The 26,581-nt window shown below is 43.9% G+C and overlaps 2 protein-coding genes and 1 pseudogene across 8 annotated transcripts in view; all 3 read left to right on the top strand.

The window, feature by feature from the left end:
* Positions 1-15,275, top strand: part of LOC148121912 (uncharacterized) — a 39,045-nt gene extending 23,770 nt beyond the window's left edge. The window contains exons 4-7 of the mRNA XM_087907566.1: positions 4,680-4,722; positions 5,287-5,341; positions 5,967-6,062; positions 6,990-15,275. Of these exons, the coding sequence (XP_087763692.1) occupies positions 4,680-4,722; positions 5,287-5,341; positions 5,967-6,062; positions 6,990-8,712 (1,917 nt within the window). The 3' untranslated portion in view covers positions 8,713-15,275. The remainder of the gene's footprint in view (positions 1-4,679; positions 4,723-5,286; positions 5,342-5,966; positions 6,063-6,989) is intronic.
* A 2,816-nt stretch (positions 15,276-18,091) lies between these two features.
* LOC148121911 (spermatogenesis-associated protein 31H1 pseudogene) lies at positions 18,092-21,380 on the top strand (annotated as a pseudogene).
* A 243-nt stretch (positions 21,381-21,623) lies between these two features.
* Positions 21,624-26,581, top strand: part of LOC146894429 (zinc finger protein 512-like) — a 28,475-nt gene continuing 23,517 nt past the window's right edge. For 4 of the 7 annotated variants that reach the window (XR_015738167.1, XM_087907401.1, XM_087907402.1 and 1 more), the window contains exons 1-2: positions 21,624-21,782; positions 22,312-22,370. Coding sequence is in view for 3 of the 7 variants with exons in the window: in XM_087907401.1 (XP_087763527.1) it covers positions 21,753-21,782; positions 22,312-22,370 (89 nt within the window). In the remaining 4 variants the exon portion in view is untranslated. Of the gene's footprint in view, positions 21,783-22,311; positions 22,371-22,913; positions 22,981-26,581 lie in introns of those variants that run through there. The other 3 variants (XM_087907405.1, XM_087907404.1, XM_087907406.1) reach the window with 3 other exon arrangements.

Here is a 26,581-nt window from a genome sequence, read left to right as displayed (position 1 = left end):
TATCACACACATGTGCGCGCGTGCGCACACACACACACACACACATACACACAAACACACACACACACACACACACACACACACTCCCCAAAGGAATAGTGACTAAAATTAAGAAATTGGCTCTCAGCTGGGCCGCGGTGACGCACGTCTTTAATCCCAGCACTCGGGAGGCAGAGGCAGGTGGATCTCTGAGTCTGAGGCCAGCCTGATATCTGTTCTTAAAGCCTTCAGCTGATTGGGTGATGCCCACTTGCAGTATGGAAAGCAATCTGCTCCAAAGTGTACTGATTCTAAATGTTAATCATATGTAAAATTACTGTCAAAGAAGATTTCTAGACTAATAATATATGACCAAACAACTGGGCTCCATAGCCTAGCCAAGTCGACATAAGAATTAACCATTACACTCCTTTCTTTTGCTTCAATTTATTATCATTCGGGCGGTGGTGGTGCACACCTTTAATCCCAGCACTCGGGAGGCAGAGGCAGGTGGATCTCTGTGAGTCTGAGGCCAGCCTGGTCTACAGTGAGTTCCAGGACAGGTCCAAGGCTACACAGAGAAACACTGTCTCAAAAAACGATAAAAAAAAAAGATTTATCATTATCATTTTTGAAAGTGTGTATGTGTGTGTGTGTACAAAATTGTGTTTGTATAATTGTGAGTCTGAACATGAGCACAGGTACGAGCAGAAGCCAGAGGTGCTGGATCCCCCTGGAGCTGGAGCTACAGGCGATTGTGAGCATTTGCTACGTGTGCTAGGAATCAAACCTGGGTCCTCTGCAAGAGCTGCGCTGTGACTGCTGAACCGTCTTCCCAAGCCCAGTTCTTCCTTTTCTATTTGTAAAGAGTTTCATGACTTAAGTAGCTCTTACATTTAGGCTTTTACTACATCTCAAGTTCGTTTTTAAATAGGATATGAGGTAAAGGCCCACCTTCATTCCTTTCCATGTGGTTATCCAGTTGTCCCAGCACCATTTGTTGAAGATTATTTTGTTTTCATTGAATGGTCATGGAGCCTGTATTGAGAACCAGCTGATTTTTAATATTAGATTCTTAAACCACAACTATTTTTGAGTACTGTAGTTTTGTACACAGTTTTTCATTTCTTTGTTTTGTTTTGTTTCTCAAGACAGGGTTTCCCTGTGTAGCCCTGCTGTCCTGAAGCTCATTCTGTAGACCAGGCTGGTCTTGAACTCAGAGATGTGCCTGCCTCTGCCTCCCAAGTGTTGAGATTAAAGGTTAATGCCACCACTGCCCAGCTCTGTACAAAGTTTTAAAATCAGAAAATATGGTCCTTCCTACTGTTTTTTTTTCAAGATTGTTTTGGCTCCTGAGGGACCTTTGTAATTCCACAGGGATTTTTAGGACAGAGTTATCATTTATACAAAAAAGGAGTTTGGATAGGAATTATGTAGTATCCCTACAGAATCTATAGATTGTGTTGGTAATGTCATTTCAGCATCAAACCTTCCAATCATGAACAAAGAATGTCTTAATTACTATTTACTTTCTACAACAATGTTTTGTAGATTTCTATCTCATGACGTAGCTACCTCCCAAAGACCGCACCTACTAACACTATTACCTTGGGGGTTAGGGTTTCTACATATCAAGTTGTGGGATAGCATTGGACCCAGTGTATGTTGGGGGAAGCTCCCTGGTATTTCTAATTTTTCAAATGTCTTAAGAAAACATAAGTAGATGTTTGTTTTTATTTTTCTGCACCATTGAGATGACCATGACAGTTTCCCACTTATGTTGTTACTATGGTATAATGTATTGGTCATTGTGTTACGTTTAAATAGCTATGCATTATTTAAAAAATAATTTTCACTGTGTATCTCTATTGTGTATGGTGCTGTTCCATAAGAATAATTTCACAGAGTAAGTGTTGAACATTGAGCATAATCCTCCTTTCCTCCCCACTCGTCTTCACTGCCTCCCCATTGGTTTCATTTACTCTTGTAGGTAATTTCATTTCTGCTTTAACGGCATGTTTACGCCTGTGATTTTATGTGTCTATAGGTCCTTCTGGCTTAACTGACTTCAGACGAGCCCCAATTGTATCCCTTTCCCTGAAAACTATGTAACTTCTTCATGACAGAAAAAAATCCATTGTGTATACAGACATATTTAACACCCATTCCTCTGCAGCTGCACACATATGGCTCCATAACTTAGTTATTATGAATGATGCTGCGGTAAACACTGATGTACAAGCGTCTCTGTCACATTAAACATTCATACATTGTTTGAATAAATTCCAAATATTTATATTCATCATCATTCTGTAAGCTCTTGCCTACCCAGTTAGGTGTACTATGTTTATGTTCGATAGCAATTTCTCTGCCCTATCTTACATTTTTAAGTAGTTTTGCGGAGTGTAAGTCTAGATGGGCGGTTGTTTTCTTTTAGCACATTGCAGAATTTATTCTGCTGTTTTCTGATGCCCGATATTTCTGAAAACACACCAGCTCTTCACCCCACTATTCACGTGGCTATGACAGTTCTTTAATTCAGGGGCAAGTATAGGGATTCTTTCTCTTCCGCTTCCAGCAGTTTTGAATGTACTTAATTCAGCTGTTATTCAGCGTCTGCCGTCACAGCACTTACACGTCAGTGCTTCTCAGTTCTCACAAGTTCCTAGTCATTAAGTCCAAGGACAGAATGCTTCAAAGCAGATTTCCCACCCTACCCCATCCATCCTCAGAGAGGGTAAGGCACATTGCTTTGGGGAAGGTCCATGGCCCTCCCTACTATAACTGGGTTGAACAAGGTATTCATCCAAAGAGAGTAGGTTCCCAAAAAGCCATTACATGCAGTAGGGATAAATCCTGGTGCCTCTGCCAGTGGCCCCACAGTCTGCCCCAGCCATACAACTGTCATCCACATTCAGAGGGACTAGTTTGATCCTATGCTTGTTCCTTCCCAGTCTGACTCGAGTTGGTGAGCTCCCATTAGCTCAGGTAGACTGTTTCAGTGGGTGTATCCATCATGGTCTTGACCTCTTTGCTCATATTCTCATTCCTCCCACTCTTCACTGGACCTTGGGAGCTCAGTCCAGTGCTTCGATGTGGGTCTCTGCCTCTGTTTCCATCAGTTGCTGGATGAAGGTTCTATGGTGATATTTAAGACATTCATCAGTCTGATTACAGGGCAAATTAACATTGGTGCTCCCTCTCCTCTACTGCTTAGGGTCTTAGCTGGGGTCATCCTTGTAAATTCCTATATCTAGAGCCATGTTTCTTGCTAACCCCACAATGGCTCTCTCAATCAAGCTATCTCTTTCCTTGCTCACATCTCAGTCCTTCCTCCACCTCAACTATCCCATTCCCTCAAGTTCTTCTCACCCCTCCCCTTCTCCCCTAACCTTCCCCTTCTACCCTTCCTTCTCCCCCCACCCTGTGCTCCCAATTTTGTCAGGCGATCTTGTCTATTTTGACTTTCCAGGTGGATCTATATATGTTTTTCTTAGAGTTCACTTTATTACTTAGCTTCTCTAGGATCATGAATTATAGGCTCAGTGCCCTTTCTTTATAGCTAGTATTTGCTTATGAGTGAGTCCATACCATATTCATCTTTTTGGGACTGGGTTACCTCATAAAGATGCTCAATCATACTTCAAGGGCATTTGTTCAACTATGTTCATAGCAGCATTATTTGTAATAGCCAGAATCTGGAAGCAACCTAGATGGCCCACATCTGAAGAATGGATAAAGAAAATGTGGCATATTTACACATTAGAGTACTATTCAGCAGTAAAAAATAATGACATCTTGAATTTTGCATACAAATTGATGGAATTATAAAACACTATCCTGAGTGAGGTACCCCATGTTTTAAAAATTACATTTGTAAGCACTCAGTAGGCCCAAGTTAGACCCTTGTGAGTTCCAGATCAGCTTGATCGACAAAGCGAGTTCCAAGACAGCCAGGTTGCTCAGAGAAACCCTGTCTTGAAAAACAAAAACAAAACAAAATGAAAATTATGTGTGTGTGTGTGTGTGTGTGTGTGTGTGTGTGTGTGTGTGTGCATGTGTGCATAGGTGCATAGGGCATGGGGCCAGGGGAGTGTGGAAGTAGAGGACAACCTGAAAGAATCAGTTCTTTACATATATCATACCGGTCATAGGGATTGAACATAGGTTGCCAAGGCTTGGCCACAGGTATCTTTAGCCACTGAGTCATTTTGCTGGCTCCCATATGGCATCTTACCTGTTTAGTTGGCTATTTTCCTTATGAATGCAAGTCTCTAGAATACAGGACTCATATTTATCTCTAGAGTCTCAGTACTACACACAATAATCTAGGACTAATTTGTATGTGTGTACATCCATGTACAAACGCCCATGGCATGCATGTGGAGGTGAAGACGACTTGTGAAAATTGCTTTTCTTCTTTTACACTGTGGGCTCCAGAGATGGAACTCAGATCATTAGGCTTGGTGTCAAACACCTGTGCCTACAGGGCCATCTTGCTGGTCTCTTAGTATATTTAATAAATTATTCACACATAATTAGATGATAAGGTAACTAATAATATGGTTACAGATGACAACCGTGTTGATACCTGATATAAAATGTGTCAGTATCCCATAGATAAGGTAAGATGTTTTGTCCATAAAACCTCCAATCTAGAGCATAAACCTGACTTTGTTTCTTTTTGTGTGTTTCTCTAGATTGCCAAGCAACATGATCCAAAACAAATCCAGAAACTCACAGGTCAGAATGATTCTCTCCCTTGCTGATCAGCTCAAGGCTGGTGACTGATCTGTGGGCCATGCTTTCAGACTCTAGTCTTTAACAGCGGGTGGAAGAAAGTTGAAAAAGAGGGTGTCCTGAAGAGTACCCCCATCTTTCTTACATCTTCACTTCCAAAGTCATGCAAACAGCTCCATAATTTCTCCATTGTTTGCTTTCCTCATGCTTCTCTGTCCCATATATTTTCATGGGAAGCCCAAAATATGGGAAAGGAGAATGGGCAAAGATTAACTACCAAGAGTTTGGTGAGGGCGGTCCATCACCTTTATTCCGCTACCACGGATGTGGATGTGGGGTAGACATCTTTAGAGGAAAAGATGTATCAGAATCTCCATGTCCCCCACTGCTGCGTTCTGGGGTCACTTCTAGTACACAATGAAGACAGTATAGTTTGCTTACAAAGCAAAGTTTGATGGCTGGGCTGTACCACTCATCAGCTTCATGATGTGACTTCATCTTTGCTCCCCTAATTGTTAGATGATGTCAGTAGTCACTGTGCTCACGGTCTCTTTACTCCTGTTACAGTTTCACAGGTGGAAAAAGCTAGAATGATGAATATCATTGAAGCTGATCTAACATGGTAAGCAGAGTGTGTCTCCAGACTCTCCTATGACAAATACCTAGCCCTGACTGTCCTAAACTCACTCTGTAGACCAGGCTGGCCTTGAACTCAGAGATCTACCCACCTCTGCCTCCAAAGTGCTGGAATTACAGGTGTGTGCCACCATGTCCAGCTACATTTTCTTAATTGATGATTGATATGGGAAGGTCCAGCTCACTGTGGGTGATGCCACCCATGGACTGGTAGTGGTACAAGAAGGCAGGGTAAGCAAGCCATGAAAGCAAGGCAGTAAGCAGGGTTCCTCCACGGCCTTTGCATTAGCTGCTGCCTCCTGAATCCATCTTGCCCTGAGATCCTACCATGACTTCCCTCAGCAATGGAGTGTAACCTGAGGACTGTAAGCTGAAGCAAACCCTGTCCCCCTAAGTTTCTGGTCACCGTGTTTCAGCACAACAGTGGAAATCCTAGCTGCAACACCACCTTAACCATAAATGTTATATGTAAAATCCTGGGACTTTTATTACTTCGTTTACTGTGATAGCAATTGCCTCCTTCCTAAATTAACTTCCTATTCTTATTGGCTGGCTTATTGGTACTTTATTAATATCACTTCAATTCCACTGACATCCCCTTTTGTGCTCAGTATTTCAGGACTTCCTATGGGCTGGACCCAGGACTATGTATTCTGGTCAATAGACAGGAGTCTTCAACGGATTTTCCAACAGCGGGAAAATGCAAGGTCAGGAAACAGAGTTTCTCGGTAGGGGAGAGAGAGGGAGTAAAAGGAGGGAGGTAAAAGAAAAGTGAGTTTGAGCAATGGAGAACAATATTTTGAGCTTTATTTATTCCATGTTTTATATGAGTATTTTACTTGCATGTGTGTTTGTGCACCACATGCATGCCTGATGCCCACAGAGGCCAGAAGAGGGCATTGGATCCCCTGGCACTGGAGTTACAGATGTTTGTAGACTACCATGTGGGTGTTGGTAAGCAAGCTTGGGTCCTCTAGAAGAGCAGACGCCACTCTTAACTGCTGAGACATCTCTCTAGGCCCCACAGTGTATGTACATATATGTGTGTGTGTGTGTGTGTGTATTTTTGTGCATGTGTGCACATGTGTACCACATCATGTACATGGTGGTCAGCAGACAAGCCATAGGAGTCAGTGCTTTCCTTCTAACATGTGGTTCTTAGGGATCGAACACAGGTCTTCTGGCTTAATGGCAAGCACAGGTTGTGTGTGTGTGTGTGTGTGTGTGTGTCTGTGTGTCTGCAAAACTTGGATGTCATTTCTGCGGAGCCATCCACCTGGATTTTTAAGATAATGCCTCTCACTTGGACTCACTAATTAGCCTTGGCTGTCCAGTGAGCCCCAGGGGACCCACTTTTCTCTGCTTCCCCAGCACTGGGGCACTATGTCCCCTTATTTTCATGTGGGTTCTGGGGATGGAACTCAGCTTCTCTCTTTGAATAGCATGTACTTTACTGACTGACTCACACATTTTGCTCTTGGTGGAGGGATTCTTTACACAAACAACTGATGTTTGTAAACACATCCAAAGTGTTAGACCAAAAGTGTTTTGGAATTGAAACAACCACTCTCTCTCTTTTTACTGATTTTGTGCCTACTGATTCCAAAGAAAATGAAAACATTTCTTTTTGTCAGGTCAACATTTATGGAAATGAGTTTACAAGAGTCCCAAGATTTATCTTCCTCCTCAGTCTCTGACATTGTGGGCCGGGAGGCTATCCCACCTTCTTGCTACTGTAAGATGGGAAACAGTTCTTCTGACTCCAGTATGTCCTCTGTATCATCCAACGACAGCTCGAACCTGTCTTATCTTCCAATCTTTCCTGAAGGAACAACGTGGAAATTCCGGAGCCGTAGTTTACCTGCTTTCTCCCGAAAGGAACCGTCCACGTCCACTCCCAGAGGCCAGGGCTCATCCCTGCCTACTTTTCAGCTCTCTCTTTTAGTCAGAGGAGAACTGGAAGGACACATATCTCAGAAGGTTTCTACTTTGCGGGCACAAGTGGTGCCTCTGCCCGTGAAGAAATCCTGGGAAATACTCAATAATTTGATGGATGTACAAGGAATCCCTGAACAAGGGCTCCCCAAAACTCAGTTACCTAAACTCATCCCTCAGAGTGCTGAGCAAAATAGCAATCGATCTCCAGATGTTCCATCATTTCATGTCCATGTGAACATTGGGGTGAATTCTGAATTAAGCAGGACAGAAGTGGCACAGCCGCTTACCTCAAACAAGCAGTTACAGTCTGAGAATGACCGCCAGGTTCTTAGATACAACCCTTTAGTTATATCAATGGGCACTCCATCTCCCATTAACATAGTTCAGGAAGAAAACGCTTTACTGAAAAAGGATCCAAAGCATGTGTTAGAGCTGAATATAGATCAGAGGGTCCTAGGTCTTCCAGAAGAAAGGATTCAGCCACAAAGGGCACAAGTAACTGATGTGGAACTGACAGCCCAGGTGCCATGCTCAGCCACGGACAGCGTAAAGGTCACTCCAGTGGCATTGCTTCAGGTTATGGGCTCGATGGGAACGATCCCAGAATCACACATGCAGGTGATAGACGGCATGGGGTTTCCCCTGCAGCCACCAAATCAAGCAGAAACAGGGAGTATAACTCCTGGGCCATCAGATCAGGTAATTAAACCAAATACATTAACAAGTCTTCCGCATCCAGCTACGGAATCAAAGAGTATGGCCTCGAGACTGAGTCAAGTCACAGATAATATGAAGGTAACTCCTGTGACCTTGCTTCACATCATGGATTCCATGGGGATGGTGAATGAATTACACCCACATGTCATAGAACCAGCAGGAATAGCCCCAAAGTCAAAATACCAAGTCATGGAATCGGCGAAGGTGGATACATTGCATGGCCACCAAGCCATACGACCAGGAGATAGGAGTCTAGGGCTACAGCAATCAGTTCTGGGAACTGTGGAAGTGATTCCCCAGCCTCAGCATAAAGTCATGGGAACATCGAACATGACCTTGGAGTCACAGAATCAAGCCACAAAACACATTGGGATTACTCCTGGTCCAACACATGAAAATATATTGGAAATTATCTCCAGTGAACTTCCTAAAGCCATTGATTATACAAAAGCAACTCCAGTGGCACAGCAAACTGTGGATTCCATGCAGATAATTCCACCAGGACAGCCACATGTTACAGAACCTAGGGCTTTGATCCAAACTCAAAATCTGACCCCACTGCCAGCGCAGCCAGATGTTCTGACTTCTACCGTTCCAATTCAAGATTTGAAGACTGTGGGACTGGCCCGTGACACACATGTTCAAGATGTAAAGGCCATGGGTTTGAAACTTGAACCCAAGAGCAAGAAGAGAGTCCTGTGACTTTTGTACCAGGGGTACAGTTTCAAGATGAGTTTATGGAGGTGTTGCAAGGGCCTCAACTACAAGGTATAAAACCCAAGGAACTGACTTCACAGTCACAAATGCAGGATAGGAAACATGTGATTATCTCATATTTGAAGCCACAAAGTCTAAAACCTGTGAATATAGCCAAAACACAAGGAATCCCAGGAGAAAAAATTGTGAATTTAGTCTCAACACAACCATGTCAAGGAATGGCACCCACGGATTTAACTCCCAATCCTGAACAGGATGACCAGATAACTGTAAGATCACCCGAGCAGAAAGGTGGGATTTTAGACCAGCTGAGCAAACATTTTCAGTCAGAAGATGTGTTGTCCATGAAGTCAGGTCAAGAAGCCAAACTTGCAGATAAAAAACCCAAAGAGATCAAATTTAAAGTACAATTTAAAGATATACCATCATTTGAATTGACTCCTGAACCAGTTGTTCACAGTGTAAAACCTGAAGAGGTCCAAGATGAATCACAGGTGCCAAGTATGAAACCGTGCCAGGTGACTCCAGGGCCACAGGGGCACCAGGTGAAAGTCTCAGAGCCAACGTTAGAGCCACCATTTCAAGATGTGAAAACCATGGTGCTCACAGAGCCACAGATTGGAAGTACAAAATCCGTCCGATGGATACCAATATCTAAGTTTTAAAGTGAGAAATGGGTAGGGCCAGACTTTAGGTTGCAATCTCAAAGTGCCAGACCTACAGAATTGAAGCCGTCTACACAATGGAGGGGTATGAGGCCCCCTGAATTGACTGTCAGGTCTAAAATAATTCAAGAAGAAAAATCTGTAGGGTTTCATCTTGAGCCACAGTCACAGCAAGTAAAAACCTCTCCGTTAGCACTAGGGCTTCAGAAAACAAAAACTTTTGACTTAACATCAGAGCCACAACCTCAAGGAATCAAAACTGTGGATCAAAACAAAGATCCACCAGCTGGAAGTGTAAGATCCGTCCAGTGGATACCAGGACCTGAGTTCCACTGTGTAAAATTTTTAGGATTAAATCATGGGTTACAATCTCAAGGTGTCAAACCCACAGGACGGAAACCGTCCATACAGTTGGGAGGTGTAAAGCCATCAGAGACGACTGTAAGGCCAAAACTTCAAGGAGAAAAATCTGTGGGTTTTAACCTTGAATCACAAGTACACCATATGAAGACACCTGAATTGTCCCCAGAACCAGAGTTACAGAAAGGAGAAAATGTCACATCCACTTCAGAACCACAGCCTCAAAACCAAGATCCACCAGTTGGAAGTGTTAGATCCATTCAGTGGATACCAGGACCTGAGTTCCATGGTGTGAAGTGTTTAGGGTTAAATCATGGGTCACAATCTCAAGGCGTCAAATCTACAGAGCAGAAACCATCCATACAGTTGGGAGGTGTGAAACCACCTGAAATGACTGTAGGGCCAAAACTTCCAGGGAATAAATCTGTGGATTTTAACATTGAGCCAAAAGTACAGCACATAAAAACCCCCGAGGCATCGCCAGAACCAGAGTTACAAGAAGGGGAAAACTCAGAGCCACAGGCTGAGGGTGTAAAAAGTGTGGCATTACACCACGGATCAGAGCCACAGGCTGAGGGTGTAAAAAGTGTGGCATTACACCGTGGATTACAGCTTGAAAATACGAAATCTGTTCAGTGGATCCCAGTGTCTGACTATAAAGCTAAGAAATCTACACTGAATCTTAGGTTACAATCTGAAGATGTCACGGCTAAAGAGTTAAACCCTTTGGCACAACTAAGAAACGTGAAGACTTCTAGTGAGTTAACTACTACAGGGCCGAAGTTACAAAGTAAACAACCTTCAGGGTCAACCCCGGAACAACAGTCTCACGGGTTCAAAACTATTGAATTTAAATCGGAGCTCCAGTTTAGAAGTATGAAAGGAGGTGACCCACACTTAAGGTCAAAGATTAACAATATAAAATTCCCATCCAAACCCAGGTTTCACTTAGAAGGCACAGGCTCTCCTGGATTGAACCCTGGAATGCAACCACAAGAAGTGAAAGTCTTAGGGTCACCCCCAGGAACACAACCTCAATCTGAGATCAACTCTGGGCCCCAGTGGCAAAGTGCAGAATGTTCTGACTTGACACCTGAAACAGAGTCCCAAAATATGAAATGTATCACGTCAAGTCAAGGTAAGCCATTTGCCAATCAAAGTGTCCAGCTAGACTGTAAACATGGGTCACAGTGGCAAGGTATAAAATTCAATTCAGTTCTGAGGACAAAGTCCCAAGAAATGGAGATGGAAGACTGTGAATCAGGCCCACAGTTACAAGATCTGAAATCTTCAAGGGCAATCATGGGAATAAAGGTCCAAGATGTCAAAGATATGGGCTTTACTCCTGGACCACAATTACAAGGTATGCCAGCTGAAGTCCTTACAGAGAAGAGGGTTCATGGTGTGCGATTGGTAGAAAGCAAACCTACTTCAAAGTTACAAGGTAAGAAACCTGATTTCATCCCAAGGAAGATGTTTTTGGGCACAAAATCAATAGAGCTGGACTCAGCGCCCCCTTTACAAGATTTGAAATATCCTGAGCAGATCTTGGATATGAAACTTCAAGGTGTAAACTCTATGGAACATCACGTTGCAAGTATAAAATCTTCCGAGCTGGCAACACATATAAAATCCCAAGGTGTAAAAGCAATGGACCTTAATTCAGGAGCACAGCCACAAAATAAAAAGCCATCTGAGTTGGCTCATGGGGAAAAGCTCCAAGGTATGGAATCTTTGACTGTGGAGTCAAAGTCTCCAAGTGGGGACTCTGTGGAGTTCAACTTGGGCCCTCAGTTACCAGATGAGAAATCTTCTCAGTCAGTTCTGGGAATAAAGCATGAAGATGCAGGACCTACAGAGGTCAGTTCTTGCCCATACTTGCAGGGTATGAAGACTTATGAAGTATTTTCAGAGGACATGCTTCAAGGAGAGAAACCCATGGGCTTTGAGGCCCAGTCACTGTGGCAGGATGTAAAATCTCTTAGGCGGACTTTCTGCAAGGCACTTGACAGGAAGATTTTGCAGCTGAAAACCCCTCAGTTCCAGGACAGTAAAGGATCCATGTTAACCCCAGAATTATATCTTCAAGGTATGGAACCTGAGGCAGTCAAGCCTGGATCAAAGTTGAAAGGCGTGCAACCCGAGCCTACAAATGTCCAAGCAGTGAAGGATATGGGGATCAATCATGGTGCAGAATTGCAGGTTGTGGGATTCACTGAGCAGGACTCGGACTCAACAATCTATTGTGTGGTACCTTCTGAACTCAGTGCCAGAAACCTGAAGCAAGACGGGAAGTTTCACAAATTAAATCAAAAGCAACAGCTTCAAAGTATAAAACCGGTAGTCTTCAGTCATGAGCCACATTTGCAACATATCAAGTCATCAGAAGTATGTACAAAACTTCAAGACCTGAAGTCTACGGAATTCAATTCAGAGCAACAGTTGCAAGAGATAAAAGTTCCTGAGGTGTGCACAGAGTCCAAGCTGCCAGATGAGTCATCTCTGGAATTCAAACATGAGTTGCAAGGTAGGACATTCTATGACTCGAGTCCAGGGCCACAGATTCACTGTAAAAATATCATGACATCCAAGACAGGAACACAAAATGTACAATCGTCTAAGTTGCACCCTGATCTAGACCTTCAAGGCATAACATCTAAGGAATTCTGCCTTGGATCACATTTGGAAGATGTGAATTCTACATGTACTCCCAATGCAAATTCTCAGTATACAAATTCCAGTGAATATAAACCTGGACCACATTTGCAAAACACAAATTTCTCTGTATGCATTCCCGAGCCAGACCCTCAATGTATAAATTCTGGGTGCAACCTTGGGCCACATTTTAATGGAATGAATTCTGTGTGTATTTTAGGACCAAAATTGCAATGTGTGGATTCTACTGGGTACAATCATGAGCCAAATTTGCAAGATGTAAATTCTTCTGCATGCACTTCAATGTTAAGTCCTCTGTGTGTAAATTCTTCCGTATGCACCCTAGGACCAAGTCCTTCGTGTGTGAATTCTTCTGCATGCACCCCGGAGCCAAGTCCTCCATGTATTAATTCCACTGAGTGCAATCCTAAAGCACATTTGCAAGGTGTGAAGTCTTCTGCATGCACTCCAGGGCAAAACCCTCAGTGTGAACATTCTAATAGAAATAATCTTGGGCCACTTCTTCAAGGTACGCATTCAGGTATAACATTTCCAGCATCACAAATTATGTGTGTAAATCCTGTTTGGTGCAGTGTCCAAACACATTTGCAAAATGTGAATTTTTCTGCATGTACTCGAAGACAAGAATCACAGTCTGCAGATTCTATGGGATACAACCCTGGGCCACATTTAGAAGCTCCTAAACTTCAAGGTATGAAGTTTTCTGAGTTGAACCCAGGGACAGGAATTCAAAGAGAGATGCCTGTAACAGTTAACCCAGGACAGCACTTGCAAGATTTAAAGCTTGAATTAACTCCAGGGTCAACTATTGCAGGTATAGCACCTGTAGAATACAACCCTGGGCCACAGGAACAATGTGTGAATTTTTCTGAATTGAATACAGGATTAAAATTACAACCCATAAATTTAGTGAAGCTTGGTTCAGGGCCACAGTTGCAAAACATGAAGTCCTTTGAATGGGCCCCTGGATCAGAATCTCAGTGTCCAAGATCTGTTCTATTGAACCCTGGACCCCCTTTTCAAGGTGTGAAGCCATCTAACTTAATGGTAGGGGCAAATTTTCAAGAGATCCCACTTTCGAAGAAGCAATTTGAGTCACGGCAGCAAACTGCACAACCCATGTTGACTTTGAAGCCTCAGTCAACTGGTGTGGACTCTGTGAAAGTTTTACCAACACCACTGCCTGAAGATAGAATGTTTCCAGAGTTGAACAAACAGCCATTGCTTTGTACGAACTCTGTAAATCTGACACCTGGCTGTGGTCTGCAGGACTTAAGAAGTGAGGCATTTTCACCAGGACCTTGTTTTCAAACAGTTAGAGCTATGCATGTGAAACCAGGGTCACAGTCTCAGAGAGGGAACTCTTCAGAGTTTGCTCCGTGCCACAGGTCTGAATGTGCAGAAAAATCTCCAAGGCCATATCCTCAAGGCTTAGGACCTGTGGTGCTGAGCTCTGAGAAAAGATCCCCAAGGGAAAAATCTGTAGTACCACCACCAAGGCCATTCTACCATGTTCCAGATTCTGCTCCAGGGATAACACCAGGACCTCAGATTCCCGAATCTAAGCTATGGCTGCAAAGGGAAGAATTCTCAGAGTTGGCCGCCCAGCCAACCAATCAAGTTGTGGGAAATACAGCCTCTGTCAAGCTGGTGTTTGAGGAATGTCAGACAGAAGAGGTAGTAAGGAGTCTAATAAAGCCCCAGAACGCAAGCATTGGAAAAGAAAGTGTAACTCCAATAGAATCACTGGATCAAATGATAAACTTTCTAAGGATCAGCCCAAAGCCACTCGATCAAGTGACAGAATCTGCAAAGACACGGCTTCAAGTTCCTCGAGTTTCTGAATCTGTGACAGTGATTCCTGGACCACCACTTCAAGTTATAGAGTCAATGATGATACCGGAGCCGACCTCTCAAGGGTCAAAATATGTTGATTTGACTCCCATACTGTGTGATGTGATAGTTTCAGAGTTTGCTCCAAGACTTTGGCTACAAAATGTGCAATCTAAGAAATTAATCACAGAGCCAACACATCAGATTTTAGAAACGATAGAATTATCAGCCTTTCAAGTGATAAAGACTATATTGCATCCCAAGCCACTGCTTCTGATTGTGAAATCTCAAGAACTGGAACCAGGACCAAGTTCCCAGGCTGTAGAACCAATAGGAGTTGCCACAAAATCAAGAATTAAAGTAAAGGATTCTTTGAATTTACTCTCAAGACCACATCTTCAAGACAAGATAAAACCTATAGAACAAACTCAAAGGGCAAATATTCAAGAGAATTTTACAGAATTAATCTTACAGCAAACATCTCCACTTGAGGAACCTCCAGTATTAACTCACAAGCAAAGGCTTCAGGCTGGAAAATCTGTAGGAATCAAAAGAGAATCTCCTAAAGTACTGGAAATGGATTTGAACCAAGGACGGGTGTGCCAGAATAGAGACTCGGAAACGATAACATCAGAAAAGTTACAATCAGAGAATTACTTCTCTAGGTTCATAAGCAGCCCTCCAATCCCATTTATTTCAAGCTCTGTCAAAACAACCGAATTAGGGCCCCTTCAGGGTTCTGGAATGCCAGAAGTGCCAAGAGCCTTGAATATGAAGAACTTTAATGCTGGCATTTTGCAGTCTCCAAAATCCTATACAGACACTATTATACGTGTTATTCCTTTGTGGCTAACCACGCCCACTCCCAGCTACTGCTTACCTCCCTCGTCACCATCTTAACTCTTTCTCTTCTGTCCCTCTCTCCTGGCGTGTGCACACGTGTTTTCTTCTCTCTGTTCTCTTTTCTATTTCTGCCTTTCTTTCTCTCCTTTAATTAATAAATGTTTACCTCTATGTCTAGCCTTATGTCTATTTACTATTATCCGCCACACCCGCCCGCCTGACTCTCCCGGGCCGCATGGCAGGACCAACTCAACCGCTTGCCCGGGAACCTGTACTGCTCTGGCGGCAGCCTCTGCCTGGCTCGCAGGCTGCTCGAGGCACCCCAACATCATTAAGAACAATATTGGTGCCGCGGCCTCGAGAGATTCACCCAGCCAGGGTCCCAGCTTCAGGTTTCATCCGGAACTCTGAGCTCCACTTTCCGGGATTGAATCGGAACCGAGGGCTTTCTCCACAGTGACCCACGTGTCCCGTCTGCCTGTCCATGACTCCTACAAATAACACCGACTTCTAATCGTGAGTTTCCCCACTCCAGCCAGTTTAACTGAGCCTTTTAACCTGGGATTGACCGGTTTTCCCTCTGTTTTTAGGCTGTGGGGGGGGGACTTCTTCGCCCCTTCACTGGCATTCATTACGGCTTGCATTCTTTGTTAAGCTCGTGCCTGGGACAGCTGGCCTGGCCAGCTCCCAACACTCCCGCACCTGGGGACCCGGGGCCCCCAGTTCTCTTCCTCTTTATTTCATTCTTTTCTTCCTTCTTATCTTTCTCACGGACGGATTGGCTGATCCGGTTCAGCCAGTAGCATCCCACATGTGTACCTCGGACGCCTGGACACATGTCCCGATGTTCGCTTGCATCTCACCTAAATGGATAGCCCTTCCTGCTGTAGGCTCGAGATGCCACAGTTTTTGCGGGTTTTTCACGGTCTTGACCTGGGAAAGCAAGTCGTTCCAGCCTAAATATGCCTTACTTAAAATCCTCCACACCTATCCATCTTTAAATTGTCTGTTTGCGTGGGTTTTCACGATTCACATTCTAAATAACAACTGCCCACGGCAGGCGGCCCCCGGCTTTTAAAATTCCTGCCGGCCATGACATGGTACAGTTTTTTCGGTTCCAGTCTTTTGCTCCCCTCTGCGGCTTATGGTTCGGCATGGCAGCTCAGCAACAGGGCAGATCAGGCCTCTAGGTCACTCTTTATTAAGCTTAAAATCCTTACAGCTCAAAAATTGTAACTTTTTCCCCCGCAATATGTGGCTGCCGCCATGTTCATTGGGGTCAGGTGACTTTATCACTAGATTCACTGAGAGCCAGGTCACATGACCAAGCTCTTCCATTCTTATGTATGTCTTGCCTTCCCCTCCCCCTCCTCGGTGTTCACTGAAATCCTCTCGTTAACTCTGGTTACAGGTGTTTTGCATAGTGACACGCTTCTGATAGGGCCCATCAGAGACATGCACTTTGCCTAATTCCTGTTCAATCTTTCTATGTATAATAATTATTCATTACATCTCATTTCAGACTACAAAATCGTAAGTCTCATATTTTAAACAGGTATGTACTTTTAACTCTTATATTTAATATTAAGCTGTTCTCTATCATTGTCAGTTCTGCCACTAATCTTAATGTTACAGTTTTTTTCTTTCTTTTTGTCTTTTTACGAGTATAAATCTTATAAATGTTAAAAGCCAGTAGTCAAACTCAAACCCAACCTTCCAGACAGATTCTATATTGCAGCTATACTTAATAAACAGCCTCAACTGCTCAGAGATCTGGGAAATGCGATATTTAAGTATTTAATTATTTAAAAAACTTTTCATAACAAAAAGAGACAGGTTGGCTCCTAGCAAGCACTCTGTTTCCTCCAAGAAGACAGAAGACAAACGGTCACAGAACAACATCCATCTGCAGTTGCAGAACAACGTCCATCTGCAGTTCGCTTCGACTGCCAAACGCTGACCATTGGGCAAAAACTGCCTTTCACCTAAACTAAAGACCTCCAGACGTGGACAGAATTACTGGAATCAACAGCCTAGCTGACTGGGTAAGGTAGGCCTCTCTTCCTACAGACTTCTTAGCCCACAGGGTCTTCTAAAGCCTGACAGGCTCTGCACTAAACAGCAAAGGTCAACTGCAACCTTCAGCAGCCAGGGAGGACCCAAAAGAGTAGCACTGGGTGCCAACCAAGTAAGTTCTCTGTCATTTTTTAATCAGTAACTCAAGTAAAATCTTATCCTTCTCAAAGATCTCTGACAGTCTGATAGCTAAGAGGTTTTGCCAGGTTGCCTCAACAAATAAAAATACTTTTCATTGTACAAAAATATGTCACAGCCATTATACAATGTGTATGTCTAAAACTTCTATTTTTCTTATGAGTTCCAGGGAGCGAATTAAAGAACCCACCATAAACAGGTCAGATACATGCCCCTCAATTCCCTGGTCTTAAAAATTTTTTCTTAATTTAACTTTGTTCTTCTCTTCTGCCAATACCCTAACCAGGTACAAGGGACACCAGACATTTCCATGCCACAAACACCTGTTGGGAGCAGAGACCAACTATGCCAGAATGTGACCAGCACCCAGCCTTCTCTCGGATCTCCCCCCCCCCCAAAAAAAAAACGATGCCCACAAATCAGCCGGAAACAGTCTTGAGAATTCACTGCCCCAATTCCTTCAAAATGTAATGTCTAACCTTCTACTTTTTATTATAAAAAGGATCCGGGAATGTTATTCCTTTGTGGTCCCTTTAAGGGCTAACCACGCCCACTCCCAGCCACTTCTGACCTTCCTCGTCACCATCTTAACTCTCTTTTTTGTCCCTCTCTCTCAGCGTGTGAACACATGTCTTTTCTGTGTCTCTATGTCTGTTTTTATATCTCTCTGTCTCCCTCTTTTTTAAGTAATAAATGTTTACCTCTATGTTTAGCTTTACGTCTATTTACTATTATCCGCCACACCCGCCCACCTGACTCTTCTAGCCAGCCGCATGGCGGGACCAGCTCTGCTGCTGCGGAGAACCTGCACTGCTCTGGCGGCAGCCTCTGCCTGCCTCCCAGGCCGCTGGGGCACCCCAACATCATTAAGAACAATAATACGGTCATCAGCTCTTCCCTTGGTCCTTCCCTCTGATAAAACAGGGAACTCTGTGGGATCCCTATATCCTGAGATCTGGGAAATGGATGTCTTAACTAAGGAATCAACCGAAAAGAAGCAAATGGAAGAATTTGGGAATTCACTGCATAGCTATTCTCCGTATCCACTGAGATTACTACCCTCAGAGTTTCAGGCAGGATTAGGATCTCGAAGAAACTCTATCCGTTCTTTCCTGGGCAGACAACTGAACATCTGGGAAAGTCATGTCTGTAGGCAGCGACTACCCAGGAAGTATCTCTCCAATATGCTAATGCTGGGGAATGTTCTGGGAACCACTATGGAAAGGAAGCTTTGTTCTCAACCGTTTTTAACAGAAGGAGCCACTATGGATATCTGCCGATCTATTCAGAATTCATTTGAGGTTCCAGCTGAACTGATGGAATTTTCCCAGAGCCTACTAGAGAGGGGTCCAAGGATGATTTCACAGACTTCAGTGGTCAAAAACTATATTCAGAGACATATTCTATGTCATGGTCACGAGAAAAGAATGCCCTTAAAGATGTGGACACGCGGATCCACATCCTCCATAATACAGCAGTACTCTGGTACCAGATTGGGACTAAAAACAAACTCAAAACTCGGTGATATATTCCAGGAAGTCATTCAGCACGTGCCTGTCTCATGTCCAGGGGCCCAGTTTCCCGGCTTAGGAAAGCCAGAGTCTCCTCTCGGGATACTTTACGATAGGGAAGATCCTGTTTCCAGGGAGCCGAGTAAAATCTCCCAGAGCGATTCACAGACAAGAACTTTTGAGTCTCACCACTCCCTCGAGGCAAGTTATTTTTTCCAGACCAAGACCGATCTCTCAGAACAGCTCCATCTACTAAAAGATCTACAGCTAAAGGTAGCGGCAAAACTCTTACGGAGTCAAATACCCCACAATGTCCCTCCACCCCCTAGGGTCAGGTCCTGTCCTGAAATACCCCATCCGCTTGCAGTGTGGTTGATGTTCAGGATTTGAGTGCTGTCATAAGTTACAGTCTGCTTCTGGGGCTTACCTTCTCGTCTACCCACAGATTCACCTTATAAGAAACTCTGAAGGCCATGGTGAGATTCGGTTGCATCCTGGTTTTAGGTTGCACATTAGAAAAAGACATCAAGTCTTAAAGTATCGTGGGAGAAACAGAACGGACACATGGAAGAACCCTTCCTCACCATCACGAAGGAAAGCTAAAATCTATACTCCAGCTTCCAAGAGTCCAACTTCTACAAGAGATTTCCAGTCCAGATCTCCCCAGTCTCCGGCTTCTGTACCAGTTCACAGGAAGCAAAAGCAATGGGGCAGCCGTGGTGTGGCAGGGAAGACAGAAACCAAAGACTCTGGGCATTGTGAATTCTGTGAGGTTCTCTCCACGTCAGAGAGTGGCTTTGAAAGTAACCGGGATGAAAAATGGGCTAAGTCAAGACTCAGAAAGACCTCAGAATTAAAATATTCAATGAAGAAAATCACCAAGGAACTTAAAACGCAAACCACAAAGCTCTACAAAAACAGTAGAACCACAGAAGAGAGTCCTTCTGGAACACTGACAGATCCATCGAGGAGCAAGAGTATCAAAACCGCTCAAACCAGCACTGTTTCTTCAAAGAGACAACCTAAGAAATCCATCCAGCCCAAATTCATCCAGCTGCTTTTTCAGGGCCTAAAGCAGGCATTCCAAAGAGCACACAGAATTATGGCTATTAATGGACAGAAGCCTGAGGACAGCTCTAGTCTAGACAATTTGTGGTCAAGCAAAAACTTGTACCCCGAAGGAAAAAATGAGGATGATTGTTTAACAGGAGATGGCAAATGCGCCAGCACACCCGTTATCAAGCAAAGGTTCACGGGTTCCACCCCTAAACAAGAAGACAGATTGCAGGAAACAAGTGACCAAGCTCAACAACCAAAACAAGTGAGCTCTCTCCAACCCAGACCTTTGGAATTGGTGAAGAACATGGTTTCTGAGAGGAATGTTGTTATCCAAGCTACTTCAATCCTACAGCCTTTGAGTAGAGTTCGAAATGTCAACAGCAGAGCAAAGAAAAACTATGAATTCTCCAGTCCAGAGTCTAAGAACTATTCTAAAGCAGAAGCCAAATTCAGGCCCAAGAGACACTCGTGCCTGACTCCTTTCTGAATGGAACCTTGCAGAGTCACTTCAAACACAACCAAGAACAACATGGCTTCTTCAGTGACTGGACCTTACATAATCATAATCATCATAAGCCTTCTGAAAGGAACTATCGCAGTCTGTCTCAGAGACCTCATCAGAGATGCTACAGTCCTCAGAGAAAACCTAGAAGTCCCTCTGACAGAACCCTTAGAAACCTCTGTAAGAGGAGATGTCGCAGTCCCTCAGGGAGGAGCCAACCCAGCCTTTCTGGGAGAAGGCCTCGCAGTTCCTCAGAGAGGAGCCCTTGTAGTAGTACTCATAGTAGCCCTCGAGAGAGATGGGGACATAATCCCTCCCCCAAGGGTCGGCTCGGTCTCTATGGGAGGAACCAACACAGTCCCCCTTTTCAGAGATGCCGCAGCCCCTCAAAAAGGAGCCATCTCAGTCCCATCCAGAGGACATGGACCAGTCCTTCAGAACGGAACCATGGTACTCTCTCTGAGAGACCCCCTTCCAGACCCTCTGGCAGGACAAGGTGTAGCTCTTCTGGAAGGGGCTACCACAGTCCCTCTAAGTCCAGGCTACACAGGCCTTCTTCCGGACTCCACCGCAGTCATTCTCAGAGAACTCACTACAGCCCCTCTGAGAGCAGACATGGTCATTCTGAGAGGAGCCGACGCTTAGAGAGGAACCAGCAAGGTCACCATGTGAGACTCCATCACAGCCCCAAGGGGAGGCTCTGGCACAGTTCCCCTAGGGAGAGCCCAAGACATAGCTTGTCTAAAGAGTTCAAGGCTTATTGAACTCTCCTAAGGACCACATCCCAAACCCCAAAAGTTGGGCAAGTTTGGAGGCATGAAGTTAGTAGATAAGGAGAGATCTGCCCCTGTTAATTATATCCTGCAAATCTTCACCTAGCTGCCCCTTCCTGCTCAGCCACTGCCTGCACCCTCAGCAATCAAAGAGCTATCTGGGAGGGGAGTGAGAATGGGTCCGTAATTTAAGATCAATAAAAGGGTAATAATTGAACTCTCTTTGCAGCCGTAAGATCATTTGTCGGGTGGATGGGACTAGATGTGCAAACGCCCGGAGATCAAGGGTTGGGGTTCATAAGGACCCCTGAAATCTTCAGGCTTCGCCAACTTTCTTCAACCCTCCCCCGCCCCACGGCCTCCCTAAGCCCCCGGCGCGATGGGGGCGGGGTCTCAAAAGAAGCCCGTGATGAGTCGTCACGTGACTCTTTCCCCGCAGCAGCCCCCTCGGAAGCGGCTAGGCGGAAGTAGATGTTCAGAACGGGGCTGGTCGCCGCCGAGACCACATCCGGGAGAGGCGAGGAGAGCGGAAGTGGCGTTGGTCTGGCCGGAGCCCTTGGGTGAAATTGTTAGGCGTGGAGGGGGAGTGATGTCTTCCAGACTCGGTGCAGTCACCGCCGTGAGTTTCTTGGTGTGACCATTGTACTTTAGAGGTAGAACTGTCGAGCCGAGAACACGCGGTCCCTTGCTTTTGTCCCGTACTCAGAGTTGGTTTTATCAGAGCCCATCGTAGGCCCCACCCTTTTATAGAAGAGCCACTTGCTCCCCTTTTCTTCCCCATTTTTATTTTTGTCTATTCCCCATCTTCTCAGATTCAGTTCCTCGACAAATTGTAATTAGTTTATATTCCTTCAACATCCCCAGTGCCTCCCGTTTCTTTATCTCCCTCCCCACCCCGTCTTCCTTTTCGAACCTCGATCTAGAATAGGGCTTTGAGAATGGAGAAAGATGAAAGCTCCGGGATTGTCAACCCGACTTTACATTGTAGAAAAATAGGATGGCACACGTTTCCTAAAAAAGCGACACCTTCGTTCCATTTGAAGTAGTTGCCCGCGAGAGCTTTACAACTAGGCACGAGGGGGATTCATCTCTTTGTGGATGAGATTTAAAGGTCCCTAGCACTCACTCGTGTGCTTGTGATTTGCTAGACCCCGGGACCCACACCCTTTAAGCAGCAGAGGAGCACCAGGATCGTGGGAGCTAAGAAGTAAGTGAGGTTTTCTGAGGACATTTTTGAAATTGTGTAGACAGTGCTGAGAAAGATGTTCTGTGTCTGCACTGTGGAGCATCCTAGCCACCAGCCAGGTATGGTTTGGGGGCACTTGCGACGTGGCTAGTGCAATTGAAAAACCGAATTATAAATTTTATTTTATTTTAATTGACTTAAATTTCAGTAGCCATCTGTAGCTAATGGCTACTGGATTGGACAGTGTAGGTATATTCCTAGTGCGGGGAAGGAAAACCTAGCCTGCAATAAAAATGCACATTATAATAAAAATGGAATATGTGATTCAGTTAATGGTGGTCCTGCAAACCCCCACATCAAATATGTGCTCAGAATTAATTTGATGAACTTGGGAAGGAAAATAAAAACTGTAAGGAAGCTTTATATTTTCAAGCTTCAAGTCGTAGCCCTGTCTTATTATTTTGTGTAACGAATGTGCTGAGTTTTTCTGTGCTAATTCAAAGGGAAAGATTCCTATTAACTTGGCCCTTCCTGGGGAATTCTTTCATTTAGATAACATTTATTCAGTGTCTCCTCTGTGCCAGCTGTGTCGTAGGTTGGGCATGCAGGCTTGAGAAACAGAATAAGAAAGGTAAGCATAGCAAGTGTAATAGGAAGAAATGCAGTTTTTGAAGCAGGGTCTCTCTATCTGGAACCTCACTATGCAGCCTAGGGCGACTGGTAGCCTGCCATCCTCCTGCATCTGCCTCCTTAGTGCTGGGATTGCATGCCTGTGGCACCGCACAATTGTTTTTGTTTGGGACGGTTTCCCTCTGAGGCTTAGACTGACCAGAACTGACTGTGTAGCCCAGACTGAACTTGAACTTTAGCACTCCCCTGCCCTCAGCCTGAGCTGAGGGCATGAGATACTTTATGCCCTGCTACTAAATATTTTTATAATGGAACTTAATACCACTTTTAGGATGTATTTCAAGAATAGGCCATTTGTAGACAGAGGCTTGAAGGTCAAAGAATAATGCAGTTAGCTAGCTAGGAGACCCATGCCTCCTGTCCCAAGAGAATAGTGTTTGAACAGATAAGAGAAGTTGATACTAACCAGTTCTGTATCGTTGGCATGGAGGATGGCAGGGGTAGAGGGTATTACAGGGACATCCTTTAGAGAAGTTAGTGGGAACTAACTTCATAAGGGCATTATAGCATGCTAATTGTGATAATCCTGGAGGGGAAAGATCCCTTTTGAAGAGATGGATTGAAAGGTGAGTGAAGATTGGTACCAAGACAATTAGAATAACCTAAGAAAGAAAATAAAACGTGGTGTATGATAGTAACGGTATTACGGGTATATATGATGGTTGGGGGGGTGTAAGAGGGAAAAATATTGGGTGTCTGCAGGTTTCTGTCTTTGACAACAGTTTTGGATTCATACACCAAACTGGGAATTTTTTAACAAGAGGTAACATTAGAAGCAAATGAATGGATTTGGACTTCATTTGAAGAGTTGATCTAAAATGCAGACTTGAGAATTACCTTTGTGAGAAGTAATTGGAAGCATGTTATTTTCCTCCAGAAGATAAGTGTATTCATAAGCTCATCTAAGAGTCATGGTAAAAGGAATGTTTCCCAGATTGGACCTTGGTTTGCCTGGAGAAGATTGCTAAGCAGTATGAAGGCAAATGGGCCACCCATTTCTTAACCAGAATTAGACTCCTTGGGAGTACTTAGACAACTTTTCAGATTTATTTATCTTATGTATTTATTGCTTTGCTCGCGTGGATGTCTGCACAACAGACCTGTGGAGGTCAGAAGAGGCTATTGGAGCTCCTGGAACTGGAGTTATGGATGATGTTATGTGGGTTATGTTATGTGGGTGCTAGGAGCCAAATCTGGGTCCCCTGCAGGAACAAGGGCTCCTAAACACTGAGCCACGTCTCCAGGAGTACTCAGTCTTAATTATCTTCTTAGGGATTGCAAAATTTGAGAGTTAATGGTCCGAAGTGAGACCTGAAGAGAGAATGAAACATGGGGAATACCAGTCTTTAAAGATAACAGAATAAGAGTCATGGGGAATATTGTAACAGGCTGGGAAGAGATGAGAGAGGATGCTGAGATGAACCAAAATGCCTTTTTAAAAAATGAATCTAAATATTTGCACCTAAAAGTATGGGCTAGAGGCTCTTAAAAATGTTTAATCCAAAAATCTGAAAATAGGCTAAAATTTTCATTTATGTGATTAGGAGTTGAGACTCACCACACTAGTGATAAACTTTAAAGTCACTAATTAGATAGGCTTTGCATCATAACAAAGCATTTTCTTGTTGCAGTGTTATCATTTGTGGAAGTTTTAGATTAGTATTTTTTTAAAAGAGTATTTATTAGGTATACAGTATTCTATCTGCATGTATGCCTGCAGGCCAGCAGAGGGCACCAGATCTCATTATAGATGGTTGTGAGCCACCATATGGTTGCTGGGAATTGAACTCAGGACCTCTGGAAGACCAGCCAGTGCTCTTAACCTCTGAGCCATCTCTCCAGCCCTTGAGATAAGATTCATTTCTAATAAATAAAGCTGCCTTGGATTGGTAGATGTCACAAAATGCTTGAGATGTGTTTCTGTTGAGTCTTTTAAAAACAAGATAGTGAATAACCTAGGAGAAAGTTTCTTAACCATTCTGACTTAATCTGCCATATATTAATCGTGCTGACCCTGTGAACTATTGATTTTCTCCCATGCTTATGCTTATTCATGAGGTAGAAGGTAGAAGTTTCTGGTTTCTCTGTTGATAGTTTAAAAAAAAAATCTCCAAAGACTTTTCTAACAGGAATCCCATGGGATCTGTCTCTTAATGATCTGTTGGTGATGGAAAGTCTTTATTGAATAGAGATCGCTCCTATTGTTTGGAATGCTGAGTTTCACTTGCAAAGGTCTGTCAGTTCCCATTATTGAGGTATAGCTGGCATACAGTAGATGCATTTGCTTCACGTTTACACTATGTTTCGTTTTGATAATAAGAATGAATCTGTGAAACTGCAATCACAGTGACAGACATTTCTATCCCCCAGTTTTTTAAATTTAAATTTAAATTTTATGTGTACGAGTGTTTTGCTTGCTTGTAAGTCTGTTCTACGTGTGTGCCTGGTGCCTGTCAGAGGGCATCAGATCCCTGAAACTAGAGTTACAGGTAGTTGTGAGTTGCCACATGGGTGCAGGAATTGAACCTGTGTCCTCTGCAAGAGCAGCCAGGGCTCTTAACTGCTAAGACATCTCCCCAGTCCCTCCAGAAATTTTATTTTGTTTTGTTTTGTTTTTACGATTTTCTTTTTTGGAGACAGGGTTTCTCTGTGTAGTCCTGGCTGACCTGGACTCGAACTCGCAGAGATCCTCCTGCCTCTGTCTCCTAAGTGCTGGGATTAAAGGCAGGTGCCTTTTTTTTAAAGATTATTTTTATTACTTTAAATTATATGTATGCTTTTGTATCTCTGTAGGTGTTTTTGTATCTCTGTAGGTGTTTTTGTATCTCTGTAGGTGCTTTTGTATCTCTGTAGGTGTTTTGCATGTGAGTGCTATGTCCACAGAGGCCGGAGGAGTTGGCTCTCCTGGAGCTAGAGTTACAGGCAGTTGTGAACCTCCCAGTGTGTGTGCTGGGAACTGAACTTGGGTCCTCCAGAAGAGCAACAAATGCTTTTAACTGTGGAACCATCTTTCCAGCCCCTCCCAAAAGTTTCTTGTGCCTTTTGCAGTCCGTTCCTCCCTTCACTCCTGTCCCTAGGCCAGTGGCTCTCAGTCTGTGGGGTTCGTGACCCTTTGGGGGAATCACATATCAGTTATCCTACATATCAGATTTACATTACAATTCATAACAGTAGCAAAATAACAGTTATGAAGTAGCAATGAAAACAATTTTATGACTGGCGGTCACCCAACATGAGGAGTGCTGTTAAAGGGCCACAGCATTAGGAAGCTGAATAACTGTAACTGTACAGTGGTTTGCATGTTCTCCAATTTTGCACATCTCATTCCCTTCGTCTTTAAAACATGCTATCTTTGCCAGAACTACAATGTTGAGTTGTAAATAGTTATTCATTGCCAAGTTGAATTCCACTACAGGTACATTACAATTTGTATTGCTATCTTTCTTTATGGAAATTTGGTTTTTTGGGTTGTTTTTCATTTGGGGAATTACGTTAAGTTGTATAATATTCATGTGTCAATCTTGTGTAGACAAGTGTTTTGT

The sequence above is a fragment of the Myodes glareolus genome, chromosome 6 (assembly GCF_982192425.1).
Source record: "Myodes glareolus chromosome 6, mMyoGla1.1, whole genome shotgun sequence".
In the NCBI taxonomy this organism is placed as follows: Eukaryota; Metazoa; Chordata; class Mammalia; order Rodentia; family Cricetidae; genus Myodes; species Myodes glareolus.
The sequence above is the reverse complement of the archived record's forward strand: the minus strand, read 5'-3'. Positions and strand labels throughout refer to the sequence as shown.